This window comes from Geotrypetes seraphini, chromosome 5, assembly GCF_902459505.1.
Source record: "Geotrypetes seraphini chromosome 5, aGeoSer1.1, whole genome shotgun sequence".
Classification (NCBI taxonomy): Eukaryota; Metazoa; Chordata; class Amphibia; order Gymnophiona; family Dermophiidae; genus Geotrypetes; species Geotrypetes seraphini.
Genome location: NC_047088.1, coordinates 53,288,787 through 53,310,299, shown reverse-complemented (window position 1 = coordinate 53,310,299; position 21,513 = coordinate 53,288,787). Strand labels below are relative to the sequence as shown.

The 21,513-nt window shown below is 41.1% G+C and overlaps 1 protein-coding gene across 7 annotated transcripts in view; it reads left to right on the top strand.

Moving 5' to 3' along the window:
* The window catches only part of RPS6KA6 (ribosomal protein S6 kinase A6), a 247,171-nt gene that overhangs the window by 98,001 nt on the left and 127,657 nt on the right, over positions 1–21,513 (top strand). For 6 of the 7 annotated variants that reach the window (XM_033946591.1, XM_033946590.1, XM_033946593.1 and 3 more), the window contains exons 6-8: positions 8,227–8,306; positions 19,780–19,886; positions 20,170–20,207. In XM_033946591.1, the coding sequence (XP_033802482.1) occupies positions 8,227–8,306; positions 19,780–19,886; positions 20,170–20,207 (225 nt within the window). The remainder of the gene's footprint in view (positions 1–8,226; positions 8,307–19,779; positions 19,887–20,169; positions 20,208–21,513) is intronic. The other variant, XM_033946594.1, reaches the window with a different exon arrangement.

The following is a 21,513-nucleotide window of genomic DNA, read 5'->3' as shown; positions in this document are numbered from 1 at the left end:
CATGTTATCTGCAGCAGGTCCCACAGGAATAAAATGAGTTCTGTGGCAGTTAGAATGCGCTTTTAGTAAAAGACCCCCAGTGTCTTTTGGAAACTACTGATATGAAAATTGAATTTATCACATACTTTTCATTTGAATTGATTTGAAATGATTGTGTAGATTTGCATTTCATCACAATTAGTTATTTATAATAGCCTTTGCATAGGTTGCTGTAATATATATCAAGCTTCAAATTCTTCAGAATACAGTCTCTCATCTGATATCTAGAATAATAAAATGCTAAGCGCGCATGCGCACTCTTAAGCCGTGTTCCCTGAGTCCTCCTGATCTGTCGGGATGTGGCCGGCAGAGTGCGCATGCGTGCTAAGGCAAAGGCGGAGGATGCCAGGAGGAGGGCTTGCCAGCTTGGCCTGACTCACAGCAGGTAACACGCCGCGACTCTCCCCCCCACCCCACCCCGCCGCCGACCCTACCCAGCACACTCAAAACCCCCGTTGACCCTCCCAGCCGCACCTAACCTCCCTGCTCCAGCAGCGTCCGAGGCACAGTAAATACACTACTTCGGTCCTTTTACTGGCCTGATTTCCTCTGCCACATCCCTGATGACATCATCAGAGACGCGACAGAGGAAATTAGGGCAGTAGAAGGCCCGAAGCAGCGTGTTTACTGTGCCTTGGACGCTGCTGGAGCAACCTTAACCCTTCGGAAGCCTTTCCAACCAATGCTGTACCTGTTCCCACTGCACCGCAATAAGACCCAGACTTTGGGTTGCTACCTTTGCTCGGCTGTTGACAAAAATGGAATTGAAGGTCGTACAGAGGAAGACTTTGCTCTCAGGAGCTGTCGATTTGCTGCCACACGCCCGCAGAAATGCAACTGTCTTCAAGCTCAATCGATTTCCACACCCCTGCTGTAAACCAGGGGACAGCTTAATGCGGCTAAGAATGATGGCTTTCAGTTGCTTCGGGGAGAATATGCCACAGCATTTAAGCGCTTCCGCCTGAGCTATCTGGGATGTTTCTAACAGATGTTGAGCGCTGTGTAGACCATAGACATGAAAAGAATGAGACTGGGTGTTGAATACGAACTGTTACCAGCTGCGCTTACAGCACCAAGCACTGCAGCTGTGGTGAGACAGAATTTAAAGTTTTAGAGACAGAAATGGCTCTCTGAAAAAGAGAAATTATATGTTTTGCCTCTGTCTGTAACACTTTTCACAGTTAGCATGAGTGCCCTTACTGCCTTCTCAAGAAGAACTGGTAAGTGCATTCATGCCAATTGTGATTAAATAAATGGAGAAAGTATATCTAATGCCCCAGTGGTGCTTACCTGGACAGTAGTGATCATCATACAGTATGGTTTGATATAAGAGCTAAAATAGAACTTGGACACACCAAATTAAGATCCTGCAGTGGGGGGAGGGGGGGAGGGAGTAAAGTCAGTATTGACAAAACTTGGACAGCTTTTTGTCTAGTATAAGGAAAGACAGATCAATGTAGGTTCAATAGCAACTCCAGTAATTGAGAAATAAAACTAGTGCTGGGCAGACTTTTATGGTCTGTATCCTGAACATGACAGTCACAGATCAAGATGAAGTATGAGTATTTATATCACATTCATATTGTATGCTATGAGTGCAGGTGCTGTGTATCACACTGGGAGAGGAGGAGGTATCTTAAAGATGAAATTAGCTAGTAAATTGTTGTTAGTAATGCTGTTGGTTTAATTATGAGTAATTTATCTACCTGAGTATGAAAGAAAGTAGCAAGCATGTTGAAACAAGTCTGTGCATGTTGTGACAAGTCTCAAGGTTACTCATGCACAGTTGTGGCTCAGTGCCCAGTGCGAGTCTAACATTCCAAGGGACTGGATGTCAGGAGAGTCCTCATGTGAATCAAGTAAGAAACTGCTAGATCTGGAGCACTGTTCACTGATAAAACTTCTCGTAAAAGAAGGGAAAAAGCCAAAGGAAATCCATGAATGCATGACTGCAGTTTATGGTGAGTCTGCCCCAGCTTCCTACAAAGTAAAATTTTGCAGCAAGCAGTTTAAGTGGGATAGAGAGTCCATTGAAGATGACCCTCACACTGGACAGCATGTGGAAGCAATTTCCACAGAAATGTGCAAGAAAGTCGAGGATTTAATTTTGTCAAACAGATGAATTAAGGTTTCCCAAATAGCTGAAGAAATGGGCGTCTTTGCAGGTGCAGTTTGGAAAACAATTCATGAAAAATTGGGCATATCCAAGGTTAGTCAAGATGGATTCCAAGAATGCTGGCACCATGTCAGAAGGCCATGAGGCTCCAGTGCTGTCAGGAGAACTTTTGGAGATGCTCTTTGAAGACCAAGTGATTTTTTTTCATCGTTTGGTGACTGGAGATGAGACTTGAGTCTATCACAAAGATCCTGAGTCCAAAATGGAGTCAATGCAGTGAAAGCAGAAGTCATCCCTCATTCCCAAAAAGTTCAAGACAGAAAAATCTGCAGGCAAAGTCATGGCAACTGTCTTCTGGGATGATGAAGGATTTTGCTTCTGGAATTCATGCCACATAAGAAAACCATAACTGGTGAGAGTTACACCAACACAATGATCACTTTGCGGGAATCAATCAGGAAGAAAAGACGAGGAAAATTCACAGCAGGCATGCTGCTTCTTCATGACAGAATACTGGTGCACATGTCACGACAATCATAAGCTGCCATCCGAGAATGTGGGTTTCAGCAGCAGAATCATCCACCCTCGGCTCCCTCTGATTATTTCCTGTTCCAAGTTTTGAAGAAATCTCTCCGTGGACAACAGTTTTCAAGTGATTAAAGACATCAATGAAGTTGTGATGTCTTGGTTTGAAGGTCAAACAGAAGAATTATTTTCAAAGGGGTTAAACTCTTATTTCCTTTTGAGGTAGATAAATTATTGAACATCCCTCGTACAAATTGATATTGAATGTGACTCCTTTGTAGACTATATGGACTGTGCAAGTCTTTATCTGCCATAATTTATGTTAATATGTAAACTTGTCATCCTTTATGAGGATTTCACTATCCTGCTTGTCGTTGGAGAAATCATCTGATGAAATTTGTAAGGGAACTTTTCTTCAGTACATAAGAGAGCTTTTGAGAGCACTTAACCAGCTTTTGTTCCTATTCTTGTCCATTGCTGTCATACAGGACCATATTAGTCATTCATTATCCATGGAGCAACTTGGGCATATTTTTGGTCATGGTCATCTCAGGGCCTTCTCTGAAATTCATGTAAGTCTGTTGCAGTCCTGTGATATCCTTCTTGCTAACTTTTCTAGTTAGGGTTTTCAGTTGTTTGAAGTTTCCTTAATTTTTGATTTTGTCTTGGTGTAGGCTGCGTAAACCTCAAGCATCCATTTGGGTTTTCTTCCAACATCGAGTCATTTAATTTTGCTGAAGCTATTTTTCCAGACAGTGTGTCACAAAAGAAGGCCTCCGGTAGCTACAAGAAGAACTCTTGGTGCAACAGGACTATATCTATCGCAGATACTTAGTTGATGCCTGCAATCCAGGGGCCTGACCCTGACCCTTTTCATTGTATTCTGTGTTCACAGATGTGAAAATGTTGAACCACAGCTCTGAGGTGCTGAGGTCACTAGTGTCCTTTAAGCACTCTTAACATGAGGACCACTCATCCTCTGTGGTGTTGGAGATGGTGTGACAGCCTCCACAGACCTGAGATCTTGCTGTTAGTTACCCCAAGTAACTCAAGATGATGTTGCCACTTCTGCTGTGATGACTGCACCTTTGTCGATGGCTGCTCATGAAGTTCAGGCACTATGATAATTTAGGTCTGTTTATTTATTTCTTGAAACCGAACCTATTCTTCTTGATGCTTATAGCACATCTATGTTAGATTATTGTAATAGATTCTGCAGGGCTTCCCCTAAGGTCAAATAAAATGCCTCCAATCAGTGTGAAATACATTTTGGACACCTTTGTCATGCTTCCAGATGCGACTGTGTAACTCCTCTTCTTTTAAGGCAACATTGGCTTCCTGTCATTTTATTTATCCACTTTAAACTACTAATTATTGCACAAAGGGCAATCTACTCTGGCTTATCTTTCTTGTCTTGCGTTCATCTTCCTCCTGCCTCCTCCACTCATCCAGTACTCTTCATCTTTTCATCCCTCCCCCATCAGTGGCCTGTTTTGAGACCACATGAGACTCAGCCTTTTTCTTTGTTGCCTCTGTTTTGTGGAATTTACCATCTTTGCTCCACCTCAAAGATTCCTTTACCAAGTTTAAAATCTCCCTGAAAACCCACCTCATCACTAAGGCTCTTGGGACTGCCTGTGGTATGAGTTAGTGAACATAGATAGACCAATGTATTCTCTTTTTCCTTCCCTTTTTTTTCTTTCTCCTCTCTCTTCTTATTGTTCTTCTGTCCGTTTGGAAATTGGATTCTCTTCCTGTTTTCTTTTCATTACTATTGTGTACTGCCCTGCTTTTGTTGCTTCAACAAAATAAAAATAAAGTTATCTTAATTCAGAGAGACAAACAATTATTCTTTCACTATGTGAACAAGCAGGGAGGAACAGGATTGTATCTCCTGTGTTGGGAGATTTCCAGAATGTGTAAATGGAACTTTACTGATGTGATGTCCCATCAGGGGCCCATATATGGCATGCAAGGAAAACATCTGCCAAACAAATTGAGCCAGGTTCTGTTCATCTCCCCTCCCCACCCATCCTTGGATGAAAGTGTTGCCTGCAAGGCTTTTCAAGAGCGGAGTGTGACCTCAATAAATCTATTTGCCTATTCAACAAGAAAGTTTCCTTAGTTCTCTTCTAGGATAGGTACACATAATAAACCAGTCTCGGATCTCTTCCTCCTTCATTAGGGTCTTCTATTTGCCTGTCCTTTTGATTCCTATGATAGCAAGAACTCTTCTGAACTCAAACAGAACCAGGGAACCATGATTTTCATTGTCCCATATTGGATAAGGCATGTCTGATTCTCTCTTCTGTTGGAACTCTCCTTTAGAAGTCCCATGAGACTGGAATGTTTCTCAATACTTATCGCAAAGGATCATGAAATGTTGTTTTTTCCTAGCATCGATTCCCTGTCACTCACAGTTCGTTAACATTGACTTCTCTGGACTTGCCTGACAGTGTTTTTCAAATTTTGTTGGCTTCCAGAAGAGATTCTACTAAGCATTTGTACAGTTTTAAATGGAAGAGATTTGCTGTCTGCTGTTACAATAGGGCCCTAGATCTTTTTTTTTCCTGCCTCACACAAAAGCTTCTTGAATACCTTCTACATCTCGGAGTCGGGTCTCAAAACCAGATTTGTTGGGTTTATCTCCCATATGACAAGTGCCAACTGCTTAAAGATATACCCTATCTCTGTACAGCCTTTAGTTGTCTGATTCATATGGGGCTTGCTTCTGTTGAAGTCTCCATTAAGCTACCTGCAGTATCTTGGAGAGGAGATGCTGCAGATGGGCAGACTGAAAGGGCCATTTGGCCTTTATCTGCCATCATATTTCTGTGATGTTGCCCACCTGATAGGTTCATGTGAGCCACTTCTCTCAGCTCTGAAGTACCTGACCTAAAAGGTCTTTTGTTTTTGACAGAAATTTTAGCTTGCAGTGTGTGTAAGCTTCAGGCTGTAAGAACTGATTCACTTTAAACAGAGTCTTTCATCAATAGAGTGGGTCTGAGAACCATCCTAAATTCTTTCCTAAGGTAGTATTGGAATTTCATCTTAACCAGTCAGTAGTTTAACCAATTTTTTTTCCCAGACCTCCAACCTAGAAGGGCGAAAGCTATTGCAATCTGAAGTGTGCAAAGTGACTTTTGACTTACCTGGAGTGAATTAAAGCCTATAGAAAGTCCACCTAGCTTATTGTTTGTTTTGATCCAAAGAGGGTGGGGGTGTCCATTAACACTCACCCACTTGCTAGTTGGTTAGTAGACTGTATTTTCTTCATTTATAGCCAAGCAGGCCAAATCTAGAAGGTCATTAGTTAGGTAACCTACTTGATGTCAATCTCCACAAGAGATTTGCAGAACTGCAACATGGACTTATGTCCACACATTTACCTTGCACTTTGCACTATTATCTAGAAAGGGATTCCTGATGTGAAAGTAGGTTTGGCTGAACAATCCTTCAGAATTTGAGGATTAGAATCCAATCCATCCCCGTAGGCCCATTTCTTTCAGTTCCAGGCTGCCTTAAAAAAAATAAAAATAAGGCTTGTTGCTACCAAAAACAGTTTAGGAATCTGTCTGTTGCTGTACCACTGGTTGTCTTATTCCCTTTCTTTTTTGTTTTTAATTGATGGCAGCTTGTAGCTAGGGAATTCTGAGTATTTCACTATCCTGCTTGTCCTCCAGAAAAAAACTAGTTTATCTATAGCAGGTGTTCTGCAAGGACAAAAGAATAGAAATCACCACAAACCTTCCTAGATTCCCAAGATGTTTTCTAGTGAAGCTTGTGATGGACTAACACAGAGACAGGCAAGCACGGTCCTCAAGGGACACATCCCAGTTGGATTCTCAAGATTTCCAAAGTGAATATGCATGAAATCTTTGTGCATACAATTGAAACAGTACATGCAAATCAATCTTGTGCATATTCATAAAATCTTGAAAATCCAGCTGGGTTGTGACTCTTATCATGATTGTACATTATCCTATGTGGCAATGCAGGAGGGAACAGGCATGCATGGCTAAGTGCAATCAAAACGTTTGACTTAAGAACATAAGAATTGCTATATTGGAACAGACCGAAGGTCTGTCAAGTCCAGTAACCTGTTTCCAACAGTGGGCAATCCAGGTCCCAAGTACCTAGCTAGATCCCAAGTAGCAAAAAGATTTCATGCTGCTTCTCCTAGGAATAAGCAGTAGATTTCTGCAAGCCATCTCAATAATGGCATGAGCTTTTCTGAATGATGCTATCCATCTTTGAGGATTTCTATACTGCTGTCCTCTGAGAATACTTACTGTATATACTTGAATATAAGTCGAGACCCCCATTCCCCCCCCAAAGGAGGAAAAATGGTTGACTCGAATATAAGACGGGGGCTTAATATTCAAGTGCCATGCCCTGCCAGGATCTGCACCCAGTGTTCTCTCCCTCACGCCCTCTCCTGCCAGGCTCAGAGTCAGCACTCAACCCCCTTCCCTGCCAAGTTCTGCACCTAGCCCCCTTCCCTACCTACCCTGCAAGGCTCTGCACCTAGTCCCCTTCCCTCCCTGCCCTACCAGGCTCTGCACCCAGTCCCCTTCCCTCCCTGCCCTACCAGGCTATGCAGCCAGCCCCCCTCCCTGCCAGACTATGCAGCCAGCCCCCCTCAATACTTGCCAGTCTCTGCACTGCACCCTGTCCCCCTCTCCCTGCTAGGCTCTGCACCCTGTCCCACATTCTCTTCCACCTCTGGTGGTCTAGTGGTAGGCTGGGCCGGGACAGGAGAGATATACCTCCTGTCTCCCGGCCCGGCTGATAGAAATCATTTTTTATCCCTCCCCCCATGTACTTTTTCTGCTAACCCTCCCCCCCCCTCGGTACTTATTGCGTGCTAGCTTTTGCTGTTAAAACATGGAAAGTGTAAAAACTGTACTTCAGTAAACAGATGCCCTAGTTTCCATACCATGTATTAACTGCATCACAGATAATATGAAAAAATTGATTGTTTGTGTTTTGGTGATTTAAATGTGCTAGTATCTGCTGCATTTTAATGCACAGTAACTACCTTCATGTTAACTGAAAGACAGGCCTCCTTTTATGAAACTGCAGTAGCAGTTTCTAGCGCAGGAAGCCGCGCTGCTCCTGACACTCATTGAACTCCTATGAATGTCAGGAGCAGCGCGGGCCATTCAGTGCGGTTTCCTGCCCTTGAAACTGCTATCGCAGTTTTGTAAAAGTGGGGGACAGTTTCCATCTATTTCATCCATTCTCTGCCTCATTCTGCATTAGCTCTTAACTTGGGAATTAATTTGTGTTAACAGTTAATGAAGTGTTATTGCAGTTAGTGGATGTTAACTGTTTTGTTAATAGCTAAGACAGCTTAGTAAATATGGTATTTAGATTTTTTTTAAGATTTTAAAGAGTGACTCCAAATTGTAGTTCAACTCTGACCTGCCCACTTACTCTGCATTATAAAATACTTTAATCAACCAAGAAATTTGCCAGAAGAACATCACCTTGCAAGTAATTAAAGAATCTGATTTTTTAAAATATATATTTATGTATATCAGCTTTTCAGACAGAAGGAAAGCTCTATTTAATACTGGATTTTCTCAGGGGAGGAGATGTATTCACACGATTATCCAAAGAGGTAAGTTCCTGAATTTTAATTTGCTATTATATTCATGGACATGATTTTGCTCTTTTTCAAGGTACCTTTTAATTATGATGCACATTCTGGAAAGGCTTAGAGGGCTGTTAACAGTGTAGGGAATTGAAATGCTTACTTGGTTAACTGATTTTGTTGATGGCATTGTTAGCTTAGACAAACTGTTTAACTATGTAGTTCTAACAATTCAGAACAAACTCCACTCAGTGTTAAACATAAATATTAAGGCTTAGAAGAACATAACACTTTTAATCACATCCTTAAACCATAGCTTTTTGCAGTGCTTAAATATAAGGGATGGCAGGTGGCAAAGCATTCTTATTTTCTTTCTCTTTAAATGTGTGATCCTATTTTCAGGACTCTTCATTTTATTCTAAGAGATACATTTTTTTACTAGTGCACATAATTGAAGAATTGTATGTATAATTTTAAGCATCCATAAAATTAACAAGCTTTGTTTATTTTGCCCAGCAATTGCCTCCTGCTCTCTTGAGTTCAGTCAGAACCAGTTATAGTCTGACACTATGGGCTAGATTCACTAAAGATAGTGACTCAATCGCTGTTGGCCGATTCTCTAGCCGATTTTCCAACAGCGATTGACTCACTATCAAGTTTGCATACAGATGATTTGCATGCAAACCTACCAACTCAATCATTCAGTGAGCGATTGACACATGTTCAGAGCCCTAACAGTACTGACAGGGGAAGCAGCCTCCTGTCACTGCTGTCAGGGCTTCTGGTTTTCTTTAATGGAACAAATGTGTGCAACTTAAACACACACCACTTAAACACATATCATCTATCCCATTAAAGACCCCCCCTATGCTAGCATCCTTGAGCCACCGTCCCCCCAAACTCCAAAAAGATGGCAGGAGGGAAGCCAGGAAAAACCTCTCCCTTCTCTCCCCTGAAGAAAAAGGCAGGAGGGATGTAGGGCGGCTATATGGAATTCGATTCATGCCTTTATCGGGTTGTACCGGCTTGATGGAGCAGCTAGGGGTGATGTGGCTTTTGGTGCTTCCATTCTGACGGCAAGCTCATTGGGCCCCCCCTGAGAATTTTGACTGCTTTAATACATCCCACGAGTTCAACCTCCAGAGGGATTGTACAAGAATGAAAGATTAGGTTTCTTACCTCTGCTAATCTTCCTTCTTGTAAATTTCCTCTGGAGGCTGAACTCCTGCCCATCTGTTTGCCGATTCGCAGATTGCCTCTTCAGTTACTGGTAAGCTGGATTCCTGTCTTTGACCAGAATCACTAAGAATTCCATATATGTTCCCTTAGGTTGGGTTCAAGGGTTGCCGGGGTTCCTGGGTGGGGCCCCATCTGAATTTCAGGTTGTGTCTACGTTAGGTGGATTTATCTGTTTTGCAATTTGTACATGTTCAGATTTTTATTTCTATTTCATATATATATATGAAATGGAAATTTGAACATGTACAAATTGCAAAACAGATAAATCCACCTAACGTAGACAACCTGAAATATATACATAGAATAGATATGCAGAATTTCTTTCTTTCTGTCTCTCTCCCTTCCCCATTCTTTCTTTCTTTCTCTCTCTCGAAGCCCCCTTTCTTTCTCTCTGTCTCTCTCCCTGCCCCCGTCTGTCTTTCTTTTTTTTTGTCTCTCTCTCTTTGCCCCCTGTCTGTCTGTATATCTTGCTTTCTTCTATTTGCTCCAGGTACTAGTCATCACCATTTCCTTAGTCTTATGTACCCTTTTGGCCCTCATCGATCCTCCACTGCATTTATCACCCTTTCAGTCCCAGCTCCATTCCTATCTATCCTTCCTTCCATTGCCTCCAAGGTCATTCTTTCTGTCCCTATATTCTACCCCCACCCAGCTTCTCTTCATTTTTTACCCTTTCTCTTGTACCCTACTCCAGGACCAATTTCTCTCTCATCTCTCCCCTGCCCCTCCCCAAGGTACTGCAACTCTCCCCCTCCCCATTCCAACATCTGCCACTTTAACCCTCTTCACCCAACTGCACCCCAACACCAGAGCCTGCACCAATTCAAACCCCACCCCACCAGTGGTATCCTCAGACCACTTTCTCCAGCTCCTGACTCCCCCACCTACCTCCTCCCTGGCCACTGCACTGAATCTTTGGGAACCATGGAGAGGCACTGCAAGGACTACAGGGACCAGACGGGCTCCACCTGACCAGAAGGGGTAAGAACGTCTTTGGACACCGACCCGCCTACTTCGTAGGGCTTTAAACTAGGTAAGTTGAGGGCGGGTACACACTCACGTACTGGCATAAATAGCCAACCAGGAGAGGTAAGTTGCCAATCCATTTCTGAGTCTGAGGTAAGTACACAGTACATTTCTGAGACTGAGGTAAGAAAACACATTGCAAACAGTACTATAGGAGTCCAATTAGCCCAAGCAGGGATATCTCCACAGAGACATAGCAAACACAAGGTATGGAGGGCTATGTACGTTAATGCCCACAGTTTGGGCAATAAGATTCTGGAATTAGAGACGGAAATGAGGAATGCTGACCTAGATGTGGTGGCGATATCTGAGACCTGGTTCACGGACTCCCATGGGTGGGATATGGCTATACTGGGATACAACTTACTTCGTCGAGACAGAGAGGGCAAAATGGGAGGAAGGGTAGCACTATACACTAAAGAGGACATTAAAGTTACCAAAATCATAGATGTCAAGTACACCAGGGAATCCCTCTGGGTGAATTTGGCTAGGGGGAAGGACAAATGCCTGTATACAGACCTCCAAGACAACAGGATGACATGGATACAGAATTAGTCGAAGACATAGAGAATATCACTTTGCGTGGAGACATAGTGTTGTTAGGAGATTTCAATATGCCTGATGTGGATTGGAACAAACTTTCCACTACGACCAGCAGCAGCAGAAAGCTATTAAGGGAGCAAGACTCAGACAAATGGTATTAGAGCCCACTAGGGATCAGGCGATATTAGATCTGATACTCACCAACGGAGAAAGTATCACGGAGGTCTCGGTAGGCGATTCGTTGGCCTCCAGTGACCACAACATGATATGGTTCAACCTCAGGAAAGGTTTCACTAAATCAAACACATCAATCAAGGTCCTCAACTTTAAGGGCACTAACTTCAAAAGCATGGGAGACTTTGTCCATCGGGCACTGCAAAACCATGCTGAAACAGATAATGTAGAGGTAATGTGGTATAACAAAGTTCAACCCAAAATTCCAAATTAATGCAAGACTGTACTCTTATGACCTTGGCTCCAAACCTACAAGATACAAAAAAGAAATAACAACTGCCCAGTATAATTATCTCACAAGCACTCCCCTCATCCTGTTAGCCTTCCCTAGCCCTCCTTCCCTCCTCCCATCCCTGCTCCCCTTGAGATTCTGAAGAACAAGGATCGACAGTTTTAGATTTAGCCTGTAACTTATTCAATATTTGGCATTTTGCCATTGGGGATAAGATATTCAGCTAGGGTGTCCATATCTTCAAAAAATCTTTTTGTTTCTTATTAGAGTAATATGCAGATCTTGACTCCTAGCATATCAGTCTATGAATCTTATTTCTCCAATATCAATAAGATGGAAGAGTCACATTCAGTCAATGGTTTAGAATATAGTTTTTTTTCCCATAATATAACATTTAATTATCAACAGTTTCTCTGATGAGTTGTTCAGATTTTCTTGTTTTTGTTTGTGGCTCCTAGTGATTCTGTTTCACCATATGATAGATGGTCATGAATCTAGTGTTTGGTATTGTAAGAATTTTAAAAGTAATATTCTGTTACATGTACACAGGAGTTTGTATTTTAGCTGTTGATTCCCAATAACTGCGATTCTGTTACGCCCTTCCGGATTCCATACACTAGGTGTTCAATCCCAACTCATAGTCCGGTTGTTGTAGAAATCCAGATCTTTTCTGAACACATGCTCCACCTCCGTAGCCTGAGAATTAGTAAACAATCCCAGTTTCAATTTCTGCAAGCAGTCTGTGCAGAAGTCTTTTGCAGTTGGTCTGCTTCTGCTTCTTATTTTTTTGCTTAAATTTGTGGTTGGTGGCTTCAGTTCCTTGAGACCCCTCCCTGGTGGTCCCCTGTTGGAGAAAAGGACACAGTACAGCGGTGTTGGACTGCAGCTTCATAGAGAAACTCTGGTGGATCTGTGGAGCCAGCCTGCTGTGTGCCACCTTCTTCAAGTACTTGGGACTTCCCGTGGGAGTCTGCTTGCTAGTGACGCTGTCACAGGTTTCTAGCACAGGCTGTGTGCGTATGGATAGAAACCTACCCGGGTTTAAAGGGGCAGGCTGCCTTTCCTGCCCCCAACCGCGTGGCAGAGGATCCATTGGGGTGGAGGTTGTAGTTGGTCTCTGGCCAGCTGGCAGTACGAAGATCTTTAATTCTGTGCATTTGGAGCTGTTTCTGAGGCAGAAAGTCAATTTTTTTCCACTCAGCTGCTTTAAAAATGCTGACAGGCAACGACACTACAGAGACTGTGAGTACCTCCATTATTTCCTATGGGAACTTCAAGGATGGCTTGTAGATCAATTTAAACTTTGTTTTTCATAGTTTCTGTGGATAGAGTTCAGGTCCCCCACCTCCACAGACCCTAAATCACTATTTATTGTTTTCAGTTTTTGTTTATTTTTGATGGTTTTGGCGCAAATTCGCGATGGTGGCCATCTTGGATTTTAAAATCAATCTGTTTTTCTAACTTCTATTTCTGCCTCAAAACCCATTGATTTGACTCAAAATAGATTGAGATGGACTCCTCAGCCCCTATTCTATTGGTTGGTTCCTAGCTACTCATGTGCTTAATTTGTGTTTCAGTGTTAAATTTGTTAAATGTTTATTTATCATTGTTCTATTGCCTAAGTTTCAGAGCAGAACAGAATGTTTGTTGCCGGGGAAGCTCCCCATACCCCTCCTTCTCTTTTATTCTGTTTCATTGGAGTTTGATTGCTTTGGTACCAACTGAAGAGGGAGATGCTCTCCACAGCAGAAGGGGAGAAGTTCAAGTCAAGATCTTAGTGACACCTTTTTACAGATTCACAGTTAGTTTAGACTCCTGTGTATGTGAACAGAAACAAGATTATCAAGGTAAGAATCTAATCTTTTGTTCTGAGTTCTATTTTTTCTCTGGAAGGGCAATTCAGAAATATAAAAATATAAAAAAATGTTTTAAGATTTCTTATAGTTTGTGACTGCATTTTTGTTTCAATATTGGCTCATGCAATGGCATTGGCAAGCCTTATTTTTCCATAAATGAATAATTTATATTTTTTTTTACTGTGGTGAGAATTTTGAAAATGTCAAAGAAGATAACCAAGAAATGCACCTGGTGGAGCCACGTAGAGGAGCCAATGTAATAAGCTGAGTTGTTCATTAGTGTGGCAGTTTACTTCTAATTTTCCCACGCTAGTTAACCATTGTGTTAAAGGATAGTGGGAAAGCTATGGGCTGCAAAAAAAGATTCTAATGGATAATTAAAGGTATAGCATTTCATCTCAGATGCCCTATCTATCCAAGATCCCCGGTGGCCCAACTGAACTTTGGACAATATCTGCCATCCTCTTCCCTCTTACCCTACCCGTTAAGGGTCAGGTGATGCCACTTTTCAAGAAAGAAGTATAAGAAGGTAATGAGCTTTGCTTTCTGAGTTTACAAAGGATATAGTTTGAAATTACATAACCATCCTCTTTTGCCTATTTGGCTGCTACTCTGAGGAATGCCTTGTTTGTTAATCTTAAATTGGAATTGTCTTTTGAGAAATATACAAAGAAGATATGCCTAGCTCTAGTTGCTGTTAGTTGTGTGCTAGTTAGTCAAAACTGGCCACATCTGGTCTCTGCCAAAAGACTGCCCCAAATATAGGTAAGCACTTACCATGGGAATTTTGCTATTTAGTAGCCCTTAGAGCGACCAAAATGATAAAGAAGATGGAACACCTCTCAAGAGGAAAGGCTAGCGATGTAAAGGTTCTATGGTTTGGAAAAGAGACTGCCGAAGGAGGGATATGATTGAGGTCTACAAAATATTCAGTGGTGTAAACAAGCTGGGAAGTGTTTCCACATGGGTTCCATTGGAATGATATCACCTGCATGTAAGACTGACTATCCTGTTATCCTTGGAGAACATCCGCTAAAGGTAAGTAACTATTTTCCTGTATCTATTCCCAGCAGCTTACCTGTTGGAGGAAGGCTCATTTTTTTTGCAAGCAGATGGCACTTATAAAAGCAATTCTTTTGTAGTTTGCATTTGAGCCATCTTCTTTATATATTCATTGATTTCTCAAAGGAACTAAAGAATTCAATAAACCACCTCAGATAGCGTTGTATTTTACCACATCAATATACATTTTCAGATTACCACCCAAGTAGCATAAGTCATGGTGGTGGAGATCCTCATTAATCGCTGCTTAGCATTTTTAGCATTATCTTAATTATTATTATATCTCTTTAAGCAGATTCAATAGAGTTTAATAACTTAATTTTAAGGCAGTTTATCCCTTTGCCAATGTGTTTCACTTAGACTTTTTCAAGGACAGAGAAAACTTAATTCATTTTTTGCCTAACTTACTCTGCTGCTGGCAATCTAAAATATAAAAGCACACAAACTTCCAAATTGGCTACCAAAAGTATCAAGGTTAAACTCTCACTATCAGGAAATATTTATAAAGGAATTCTCTTCCCTCTTACAAGCTAATGCTTCAAGCCTGTTTCTCCATGGCAGAGGGCAGGAATTTTAATCCCAAGTATTTTCTGGTCATGAAAAAAGACAAGAAGATACAGTGCAATTCTAGATATTAGGGCCCTGAACCAATAACTCACTAAAATTAAGGATGGCTTCCTTAGGTTCCCTTATTCCACTTCTGCTAAAGGAGCTCTAAAGGATTTATATACTCATATTCAATGCATCCAGGAAGTATCTGTGATTTTATCATAGGGAAAAATCATTACCAGTACTGCATACTGCTATTTGGTCTTGCATCATATCTTGAGTTTACTAAATGATTAGTGGTCATGCAGACTGAGGGTACACGTTTCCCTGTTGGAATGATTGGCTAGTCAAGCATGCAATGATTTATCTATTTGACCATTCAGATGATAGTGTGACTCATCATCAATTATCCTAAGTCATATGTAAAACCAATACGAGAATTGGAATTTATTAGAAGTCTGTCATGTTGTAGAAAGGTTAGGACAGGGGTCCCAGCAAGGGTCTTCCTTGTCCGCTGCATTGATTAATCTGTACTTGGTGCCTCTCTGCAAACTATTATTGAGTCTTGGTGTTTCATATCAGCTTTACACCGATGATATCCAATTCTTTTTCCTGGTGCAGGGAAATTTTAGTGAGGCAGAATCCCTGAGCTATCCAGCAATAATATACCTGGGGGTCAGTAAACCAAGCAAAATGCAAGTTCCCTACTTTTTACTACCAGCACATCCATTCCATCCACTGTACCCTGATAAACTACCGTCATTAAAAGTTCTTTCTTCTGAAAGAGAATCACTCCACCTCCCTTTCTAAATTCTCTACATGCCCAATGCCATGCGTATAGTGGAGGACAACAGTCATTTACCACAACCACATCTGAATTTTCCAACCACGACTCAGTAACCCCAAACACATCCAAGTCATAATACTCAATCAGTTAATTCACCAGACCAGTTTTTCCCTTCAATGACTGGACATTCACCATCCCAATCCATATCTCTGCATTCTCAATCATATCACTCATGGGTACCTCAATCAGCGTTCTCCCTGCGGCTACCCGTTCACCTCCCTTATTCCTCCCACATAAATCCCCATAGTGACCCTGGCCGGTTATTACAGTTATTAATTTTGCATCAGCTGTTTTCCCTCCATATCAAAGAGGGTGCTGAGCAGCTTCAAGAAATGCACTCGATGATAATCCAAGGAAAAGCAGATTGGTTGTTCTCACATATGGGTGATGTCATCCATGGAACCCATCACGGATAATCAAAAAGTGTACTGTCATTTTGATTGGTTATAGTGGTAGTGACTTAGGGGGAATTGTTTCACATTGTTCAGCCATTGTTTAATTCCCAAGGCCAGACCAATGGTCCATCTAGCCCAGTAGTCCATCTTCATAGTGGCCAATCCAGGTCACTAGTACTTGGCAAAAACCCAAAGTGTAGCAACATTTCATACTACCGATCCAGGGTAAGCAGTGGCTTTACCCATGTCTGTCTCAATAACAAACTCCAGGAATTTCCTTCAGGAAATTGTCCAAACCTTTCTTAAAACCAGCTATGCTATCCGTTCTTACCACAACCTCTGGCAATGCGTTCCGGAGCTTAACTAGTCTGAGTGAAAAAATACTTCCTCCTATTGGTTTTAAAAAGTATTTCCCTGTAACTTCATTGAGTGTCCCCTAGTCTTTGTAATTTTTGATGGAGTAAAAAATTGATCCACTTGTACCCGTTCTACACCACTCAGGATTTTGTAGACTTCAATCATATTCTCTCTGAGCAGTCTTTTTTCCAAGCTGAAGAGCCCTAACCTTTTTAGTCTTTCCTCATGCAAAAGGAATTATATCCCCTTTATCATTATGGTCACTCTTCTTTGAACCTTTTCTAGTTCTGCTATATCTTTCTTCAGATAAGGTGACCAGAACTGAACACAATGTGCAACTGTCCAACTGTCTTTTATGACTAATGTTTCAGGGCAAGGATAGCTAATCATTCTGCCTTGACACAGACATCTAAATTAATTAATTGAGTTGACCGAAAAGAGAGAGGGAAAAGAGGATGGGATTTGATATACCAAACTTCTGTGGTTGCAAAGTGGTGTACATATTATACACAGGCACTTATTTTATACCTGGGGCAATGGTGAGTTAAGTGACTTATCCAGCATCACAAGGAGCTGCAGTGGAAATTGAACCTAATTCTGTTGGTTGTCAAGCCTCTGCACTAATCATTAGGCTAGAGCCACCACATGGCAAGACAATGCCATTGGAGCATGACTATTTGGCTACTTCTTCATGGAACACCTGCATGACACTTCATATCTCTGGATAAGAGCCTAGTTTTGGAAACGGCATGACAGCTCAGATATCTAGGTCAGGATGTACACAATCCTTTCTGTAGCTTATAACAGCTCTGCCAAACACAGATTCTCTTGTAAAATACAGTCTACTTCTCTCCACATCCAGCGAGAACAGTGATTTTAGAAAGCTGTATATGAGGGAAAAAAATGTGCTCCTGTACCCCACCATTGAATGGGAGCAGCTTTGTAAAATGCTGTTCCTATCCTCCATTCACACCCCAATCTCCTCCTCTCTAATTCCCCCTGATGACCCCCCTCAAGCTGGGATGACACTCCAGAGCCGTATAACAACCCACAATGTCCAAGGTATGGTAGTTTTAGTAGCTCATTTCCTCTCTATATCCATTGAGGACATTTTCAAAGTGGCCTCTTCGTCCCCAATCCATACCTTGACTTCTCACTACTATTTAGAACAAAACTCCAGAAGAGACAGTTAATTTAGACAAGCAGTTCTGCAGTACCTTTTTACTTCCTGAATGCCAACTTTCTCTCCAATCCACTTGGGTTTTGCCAGGATCATGTTTATATATCCATTATCCTTCTCCAGAGTCATGATCCTGGCAGCTTGGGAGTTCCATATATACTACTACTATTACTACTACTACTACTGTATATCCTACAATTCTGTATGGATTACAAATTATTCAGGTACTCGAGCATTTTCCCCTATCTGTCCTGGTGGGCTCATGCTCTATCTAATGAACCTGGGGCACTGGGGGATTAAGTGACTTGAAAACCAAAAATACTCTCTGCACTTTCTTTCTTTCTTTCTTTTTTTAAAATCTTTTTTGAGTTTTCAAAGCTAACAAAAATGCAATACAGTATCTATACAAATAATAGTCAATCCAAGCCATTGTTGTATACAGGCTTTGTGAGAGAAAATATCAATTCAAAAACAAAAATACTCTCTCCACTGTCTAATTCTTTATAACTCTTTCAAATGCAGAGAAAAGCAGCTGCAAATTAGATTTCGGAGATACTTTTGTCCAGAGCCCTGACGCAGCCAATGCGAAACACGGGCAGCCTTCGTTGGCAACGGACAACAAAACAGAATAATGAGCTAAGTACTCTTAAGAATAGCATGTAAGAAGAAGAACTGTTTTGAAATTGTACAAACACAAGTTAAAATATTTAAACATTTAATTGGAGGGTGGAGGTTAAACCAATGAAGATTGTCCCATAAAAGGTTTGCAGGATGAGTTGAATAGCTGGCACCAACCTGGGATCTGAGGTTTCTCCTCTTACGTATTAGAGCTCCAAAATAGTGAGAGACTATCAGAAAAGAGTAACCACGCTATCACACTGACATTTTCAGTCTACATTTGAAAGAGTTATAAAGAATTAGTAAATGAAGAGAGTATTTTTGTTTTTGAATTGATATTTTCTCTCGCAAAGCCTGTATACAACAATTGCTTGGATTAAGTGACTTGCCCAGGGTCATGAGGAGCAATGTGGGATTTTAACCAACAACCCCAGGGTACTGGGGCTGTAGCTCTAACCACTGCACCACACACTTCCACAGCACTGCTAGATATACACAGCACTGTACATGGTCCCTGATCTGAAGAGCTTACACTCTACTTAACAGACAAACATGACAAGTAGGTGGTTAGGGAGCTCATCAGGCATGAATGCCTAACAGCGAGTGGGAGTTAGGAGTTTAAAGCAACCTCAAAGTTGTGTTCTCTGAGGACAGCAGGCATATATTCTCACAACCTGCCCACTTCCCCTTGTTGGCTATTTAGCTTTGTTACTGAGCTGATAGTCCCATGAGTCGATGTCAAGTGGGAAGGCACTGAAATGCGCACAGTATGGGTACTGCCTAAAGATTTAAAGTGACAGGGCACTTGGTACTGTCTAAACCAGGTTCTGTGGATGACATCACCCACATATGAGAATATACTCGTTTGCTTGCTGGCCTCGAAGAATACTTGATATAGGTAAGTGTCTTTGCTGTTCCACTGCAATCATGCTTTTTGTGTTTTGATTGATTGGATTTTCTGTATGATATTTTGGTACTAGTAAATCATTGGGGATTCTGTCAATATATTTGGAAGAAAAAAAGATTTCCTGTTCTAAATGAATGGGACAGAGAGAAGGGAGAGAGTGGCTTAGAACCTAATAAGTAACAGTATACGAGTATTTCTAGTACACCTTTTTTGCATAATGTCACAAAAGTTTAATAATACAGAGAGAAGGGAGAGAATGATTTAGAATCCAATAAGTAACAGTATATTTATAGTACACCTTTTTTTTCCATAATGTCACAAAAGCATAATAATAATGTATCAGAGTCAATCTTTAATTGTATGTTAGGATAGGAAAAACCATTGAATAATGTTTTGTGTTCATTACTAGAATCTAAAGCAGAGATCTGAAGGTAAATCTATACAGTTCTTATTAGGTTATGTTTACAGAGGAAGATGTGAAATTCTACCTCGCAGAACTGGCCCTTGCATTGGATCATCTACACAGCCTGGGAATTGTATACAGGGACCTGAAGCCAGAAAAGTAATGTAAAATGATTTCTTTATTTGATTTGTATATTTTTTAAAAATTTTATTTGTGCCTTGCAATCTTTATTATATTTGTGCATAGTTTTATTAAAATTAATTTAAAAAAATATAAATTTTGCATGAATCTTATATTCAATTTTTGTATAACTAGTTACATATAACACTATTAAGATACAATATATAAATGTTAGAGATTCTTATATCTAATTTTCTATGAATGCTTGATTTGAGATATTCCTATGTTATGTGTATTGGTGAATGTGAATTTTAATTTTCAGCATTTTACTTGATGAAGCAGGACATATCAAGTTAACAGGTAGGTAAATCTTATTACCACAATTTATCATTTTTACTATTTGTAATATACTTTATAGTACTGTGATGTGTAGTCTAATAGATTTGTATCATAACTTGTGCAGATTAAATCATTCTCCAATAACGTGTTGTCAAAGATGGGTCATATGCTATGTTCCCTCTAAGCAGAGCATATGAGTAATTGCTAATACATTTTAGAAGCATAATTCACAGATTTTACATGGTTGCTCACAAAAATACATGCAAATCTGATTTTTAGAACCTGTCACTTACACGAAAAAAAATTTGCATGCACCCGTCATTCCTTAGAAGGGAGCCTTGATCATGTGACAGGCTTGTGCTTAGTTCAAGTAGCTTCCCAAGTTGAAGGTTAGGAATTTTGAAGCTAAGTAACCAGGCAGCAATATTGTCAATAGTTGTTTGAAATACCCCATTTTATTTTTCAGTTGCTGAAAAGTGTCCCTTTCTTACACTGTACAATCATCTATTCTTCTTTTGTCTATTTACTTTCAGATTAAATTATTCTTTATTATAGCATTATTTTAGGGGGCCCAATTCTCTTCCCTTGATCTGCTCAAAATACTTTGTCTTGTCCTTTAAGGGAATTTTCAAATTAAAAATTTCCTCATGTGTGGCAGTAAAAGTCGTTAAAGCACTCTTACTGGCACAGAAAGCTGTCCTGCCAGTGCACAAAAGGGTTCTCCGTGGCTGCTACCGATCGTTCATTGTAGCAGCCTCCAAGAATCCTATTCTAATGCATTACAAGGAGCTCATTAGTATTATAATGAGCACTCCATGTAAAACACAGTAGGGGAAACAGTTGTTTCCTTTGCAAACTTTAATGGCAGGGTCTGAGCTGTCATAGCCTTACTTTTTTGTCAGTGCCTGGCTCAGGCATTTACAGGAAAGTAAGGCTATGTGACAGCTCAGACCTCGCTGCAGGCTTTGCTGAATCGAGGTTTCTCCTGCTGGCTCCTGCTTTGGAGCTGGCAAGGGAATCCCCCGTTCAGCTGTTTTTTGGTTTTTTTTAAAATGGGCATTGCTGTTCGGGATTCACAACACAATACAAACTGTGCCTATTTAAAACAAAAAAGACCCCCCCACCGACACCCCTTCTCCCCTCCCTCCGAGCCCCCCACTGCAGAAAACACAGCACTGGCCTGAAGACCCACTCCCCACCTGGCCATATGGTCCGGGAGCCCTGGGACCCCCTCGACAATCCCATACCTTTTAGATGAAAATCAGCAGGAGGGATGCCCACTCCCTCTTGTCGACAGGCTCACCTCTTCAAAATGGCAGCCCTTCCT